This window comes from Cherax quadricarinatus, chromosome 31 (genome assembly GCF_038502225.1).
Source record: "Cherax quadricarinatus isolate ZL_2023a chromosome 31, ASM3850222v1, whole genome shotgun sequence".
NCBI lineage: Eukaryota > Metazoa > Arthropoda > Malacostraca > Decapoda > Parastacidae > Cherax > Cherax quadricarinatus.
This window is the reverse complement of record NC_091322.1, coordinates 12173583-12179244: the sequence shown is the minus strand read 5'-3', so window position 1 is coordinate 12179244 and position 5662 is coordinate 12173583. Positions and strand designations below refer to the sequence as shown.

The 5662-nt window shown below is 39.9% G+C and overlaps 1 protein-coding gene across 1 annotated transcript in view; it reads left to right on the top strand.

The window, feature by feature from the left end:
* The first annotated feature begins 1531 nt into the window (after positions 1-1531).
* Got2 (glutamate oxaloacetate transaminase 2) overlaps positions 1532-5662 on the top strand; it is a 62319-nt gene continuing 58188 nt past the window's right edge. The window contains exon 1 of the mRNA XM_070090395.1: positions 1532-1688. Within this exon, the coding sequence (XP_069946496.1) occupies positions 1606-1688 (83 nt within the window). The 5' untranslated portion in view covers positions 1532-1605. The remainder of the gene's footprint in view (positions 1689-5662) is intronic.

Sequence of the window (5662 nt, the reverse complement as noted above, 5' to 3'; positions counted from 1 at the left end):
GTCTGTTGGTAATCCCCCTTATGTGTGCTGGGAGGCAGTTGAACAGTCTCGGGCCCCTGACACTTATTGTATGGTCTCTTAACGTGCTAGTGACACCCCTGCTTTTCATTGGGGGGATGGTGCATCGTCTGCCAAGTCTTTTGCTTTCGTAGTGAGTGATTTTCGTGTGCAAGTTCGGTACTAGTCCCTCTAGGATTTTCCAGGTGTATATAATCATGTATCTCTCCCTCCTGCGTTCCAGGGAATACAGGTTTAGAAACCTCAAGCGCTCCCAGTAATTGAGGTGTTTTATCTCCGTTATGCGCGCCGTGAAAGTTCTCTGTACATTTTCTAGGTCGGCAATTTCACCTGCCTTGAAAGGTGCTGTTAGAGTGCAGCAATATTCCAGCCTAGATAGAACAAGTGACCTGAAGAGTGTCATCATGGGCTTGGCCTCCCTAGAATTTGGTATTGACTATGTATTGAGCTAGAATGAGCTATAGTACAACTGAGTTTAATCTAATGATATAAAAAAGGCACAAGGCTCTCAGTTGTAATTGCACTAAGGTCTTATATAAGTTGTTTACAAGAATTAGAGTATAACTAGATTTAAATTGACAAGATAAAATATGCAAGTTAAGGTAGCAAAATAATAAAGTAGAAAAAAAATATATGAGGTAGTTGGTACTAGTTAGCAAAAGATAGTTAAGGGCCTTGAACAATAATATAATTGAAATATACACTAATTGCACACACAATATAGGCACTAAGATATGAAAACAATCTTAGAATAGGACTTATAATATAAACTTATAATATAAAAATACAAATTGAAATGGTACTTGCAATTGCACTAGAGTCTGGTATAGGTTGTTGACAAGATCAAGAGTATAACTAGATTTAAATTGACAAAACAAAATTCACAAATTAAGTACCAAAAGAATAATAAGTAAAAAATAACAATGGCAATGTCTTGATTACAATATGATAGTAAGATGGTACACAGGTACAGAGGCACACAAGTGCACAGGTACAAAGGATAATATAAAGGTTGGAGTTGAATATACAAACTTGGAAATTTGGCAACAAAATTAGGTCAATGTTTCCCCAGGATGCGACCCACACCAGGCGACTAACACCCAGGTACCCATTTTATACTGATGGGTGAACACAGACAACCGGTGTAATGTAACATCCCAATGTTTCTACCCTCGCTGGGAATCGAACCCAGACACTCTCCGTGTAAAGTGAGAGCTTTAACCACCAGACTACCAGTGGCTTTCTTTTTTACTTAACAAATTAAAATTATAAATACACATTGTAACCTTGCAAAGAAAAAAATTTAATATGTGTAAATAACCTAGGACAACTCCCCTCCCCCCCAATAAAAAGTCAAAGTGGTTTATTTCCACTGCTGAAATTAATCATGACTGAATATGCGTCTTTATTTTCACAATCTACCTGTATTCATCCACTCAAAAAGCTGTATTCCTCGGCTCCTTTACCCCGTTACCACGTAAAAAAAATAATATTGAAAAAGGTAGGAGGCGGCGGCGGCAGCGGCGGTGGTGGTGGCACCAGCGGCGGCAGCGGCGGCGGTGGTGGCAGCAGCGGCAGAGTAGCAACATGGCTGTGAATAGCACTGGTTTGTGGAGGCTCCTCCGGCTCCAGCACGGCGCCTCCATCATCAATGTCTCCTCCAGATCAAGGTAACAACCTCCACACTATAATGAACCTGTCTTCCACAATATGATGTTATATACACCACTGGTTGTTATACAACATCTTGCCGGCATCATGCAACACCATGACCCTGTCCAGGCCATGTTCATGTGCATGAACATACTTTACTGCACATTTTAGGCAGTAAAATTTCGTTGATGTTAATGTGGAGGCTGAATATAGCTTCATTACCCCTCGTCCTATAAATGAACCGTAAATTTGACAAAATGCCAGCCTCACCATTGATTATATTGCAAGATTTGCAAGGTCACCCATGATATTTAACATTCCAGGTTGATACAGTTTGCAATACTTGGTGATATTATAGTACACGCCTATAAACACTTTTATTCGGGTTATATACGGTTAACTCGTCTTCATCAAGGTATACCTTGGAATTAATTAAGTGGTAAGTGTTAGATAACATATGTTGGTATAACCTTGGAAATTGTCATGCTTAGCAACATAGTGCAATGACCTTGTAATTAAATTTGTTAATAAAATATATGTAAATTCTTTTTATTATAAATATATCTTCAGAGGAGATCCGTTATTCAGAGCTCATGATTTGAAGAACTGGAGCTGATGTAAATTTATCAAATCTCGTATGGAGATTTATTACATATTACTACTGTAATAGTACTTGCACACGAAAATCACTCACTACGAAAGCAAAAGACTTGGCAGACGATGCAACATCCCCCCAATGAAAAGCAGGGGTGTCACTAGCACGTTAAGAGACCATACAATAAGTGTCAGGGGCCCGAGACTGTTCAACTGCCTCCCAGCATACATAAGGGGGATTAGCAACAGACCCCTGGCAGTCTTCAAGCTGGCACTGGACAAGCACCTAAAGTCGATTCCTGATCAGCCGGGCTGTGGCTCGTACGTTGGTTTGCGTGCAGCCAGCAGCAACAGCCTGGTTGATCAGGCTCTGATCCACCAGGAGGCCTGGTCACAGACCGGGCCACGGGGGCGTTGACCCCCGGAACTCTCTCCAGGTAAACTCCAGGTAATACTGTACAAACATTTATTAATTAAATCTCCCTTGCAGATTTTTTTTTTTTGTAAATAATACATGACAGTAATAAATTGATAGTCCACAATTTTTAAGGTTCAGCATGCAAAATAAAAAAATTAAGTAGCACGTTAAGAGACCATACAATAAGTGTCAGGGGCCCAAGACTGTTCAACTGCCTCCCAGCACACATAAGGGGGATTACCAACAGGCCCCTGGCAGTCTTCAAGCTGGCACTGGACAGGCACCTAAAGTCAGTTCCGGATCAGCCGGGCTGTGGCTCGTACGTTGGTTTGCGTGCAGCCAGCAGCAACAGCCTGGTTGATCAGGCTCTGATGCACCAGGAGGCCTGGTCACAGACCGGGCCGCGGGGGCGTTGACCCCCGGAACTCTCTCCAGGTAAACTCCAGGTAATGTATTATAAAGATACATGGGTTGATATTTTTACTATGGTGATGATTTGCATGGAAAAAAACCTAGTTTATCTGGCTGCCAGCCAGATACAATACTGCTTAAGTTAATGTAAAACCTAACATCATTACATTAAACGTCGTAATAGGACTGCATAGTTTTGTACAAAGTTCTCAGTCGTGGACATGCAGAGATGTCAGACTTGTCTCCCACGAATGTATTCCTTCCTCTTTCCAACATATTTTGAGAAAGAAACAATAGATAATTGAGTTGACAATATAGAAGAGAAAAAAAAGGAGAGATTTGAATGAAACAGTGTATAGGTGCAGTATGACCCCTAAAGGTTTAGTGCTTCCCATAAATATACTAATAATATTAATATGATGATTGATGGGTGATGCTTGAATGATGTATGATAATGATGTATGATGATTTAAAAGATAACTTTGGAGTTACAAAGACCCAACTTACTTGACAGTCTGGAGACTTGTATACTTGTAGCAGCAAGTTGATAAAGATGGAAGCAGGGGTACCAGGTTGATCATGAAGGCATCAGGGTGGTAATGATTGCAGCAAGTTGATAAAGAGGACAGAAGGGTGTTAATGTGGGCAGCAGGATGGTAATGAAGGTAGGTAATAACAAGTCTAATAGTGTATATTGTAACGAAGGCAGTCAAGTAGCAACAAGGGCAATAGGGTGATAAGGAGGGCAGTAGGATGGCAACTAGGGCAACAGGTTCATAGAGGGAGCAGCAGCCTAGGCCTGTATTCCTTGTATATGTACTTGTAGAAATGGATATTATTATTAACTAGGCCATATTATTATTAACTGGGCCTTATTATTATTATTAACTGGGCCATAGATGTAGTATTATTAACTGGGCCAATAGGTTGGTAAAAAGGACAACAGGGTGGTAACAAGGCCAGTAATTTTGTAACTAGGGGCAGTAAGGTGGTACTAAGAATTTTGCTCTCTTACTGTCAAGGCATTGACTAACAGATGGGTTATATATATTGATTTTTACATTCTACATATAAAACTATTGTGCAGTGGTTCAGTACTGTACTGTATTTGTAAAACTCTTTGCAATACAATAGTGACTTCTTGCAGGCAGTTCCATATTTTGGGTCTCCTGTATTTTCATACATTAGCTCCCACTGATTAACCATTAAATGTGGAATATTTAATAGGCATGGTATTTCATTGTGTGATACCATGGGACACTTAGTCCTGTATTACAATTCACAGAGTCCTAAAAGTACACGGTGTAGCGAGGTGTGATGATATAAAGTACAGTATTATATGTACTCCATAGTAGAGTGCTAAGAGAGGTCTAGTTAGGACCTTTAATCTAATGTGCTTTCTTTGTTGATTGTTTAATAGTTCAAACATGAGGTGGTTCGTTGTTCATGGGGCAGGCAAAAAGGCAGCAAGTCAGACTTTATTTAAGAATATAAGGTAAATGCATTAAAAGAATTGTTTGCAAAAAACGAAGTTGAAAGTGTTGAGCCTTCTGCCAAAATTAACAGAAAATAATTGCCTAATTTATGATTTTCCAGACTTGTTAGTTGTACTTGTGCCATGAAGGATAAAAGTCCCAATACCGTGGCTGGAGGAATTCACAACTAACCCACACAGGAAATTTTTGACATTTTGGGCCATCTTCAACCATTATTAAGTCAACTGATTGAGAGATAACAGAGCAGACCTGTTTTCTGGTCTTCTGCTTTTTGTCACTCGGTTGTGAATTGATAATGGTCCAGGATGAACTGAAATAACATCTAAAATTTTCTTTGTGGGTTATTTGTGAATACTTGTGCCACATTTTTTGCTTTGGCTTTTTAAATAAAATAACTTTGCTTTTCCTTTGCTTTACATATAGTATAGGTGTTCATTATTCTATGGCTATTTTCCAGTACTAACTTGACTGTGAGATCATAGGCAATGCCTTCGTTCTTATCACTGACCAATGAGTTTTTTTGCTCCAATTACAAGTGGATTTTTGACCTTTCTCTCTTCACCGCTGCCAGTTGTGGGAAGTGGTATTTGCATACCTGCACATTAGGAACGCTAGACTGGCACAGTCAACTCATGGAGAGAAGCCTGGTGCCACTGTGCAAGGGTTGTCAGGTCATCTTGACAATCCAGCATAACTTGGTTAATTGTCTTGTTCGTCAGAAAGTGCACCAGCCATATTTCAGATAGTACCCTCTTTAATACCTTGAATACTGTACTTTGCCTGTCCTCCTTTCTGCTTTCTTCATGAATTTGCTACATCAGCCGTGATACCCTACTTCTTTTTTGCATACTGTATATCCTTACCTCAGCAAGGTCATCTCTTTCCTCATTTTCCTCTCACCCCTGCCATGTAATGCTGAATGAGCCTAGAGCTTTCAAAGAATATTTTTATTTTTTATTAATACATTGGCCATTTACCACCAAGGCAGGGTGGCCTGAACAAGAAAAACTATCATCATTCACTCCATCACTGTCTTGTCAGAGGCATGCTTACACTACAGTTATAAAACTGC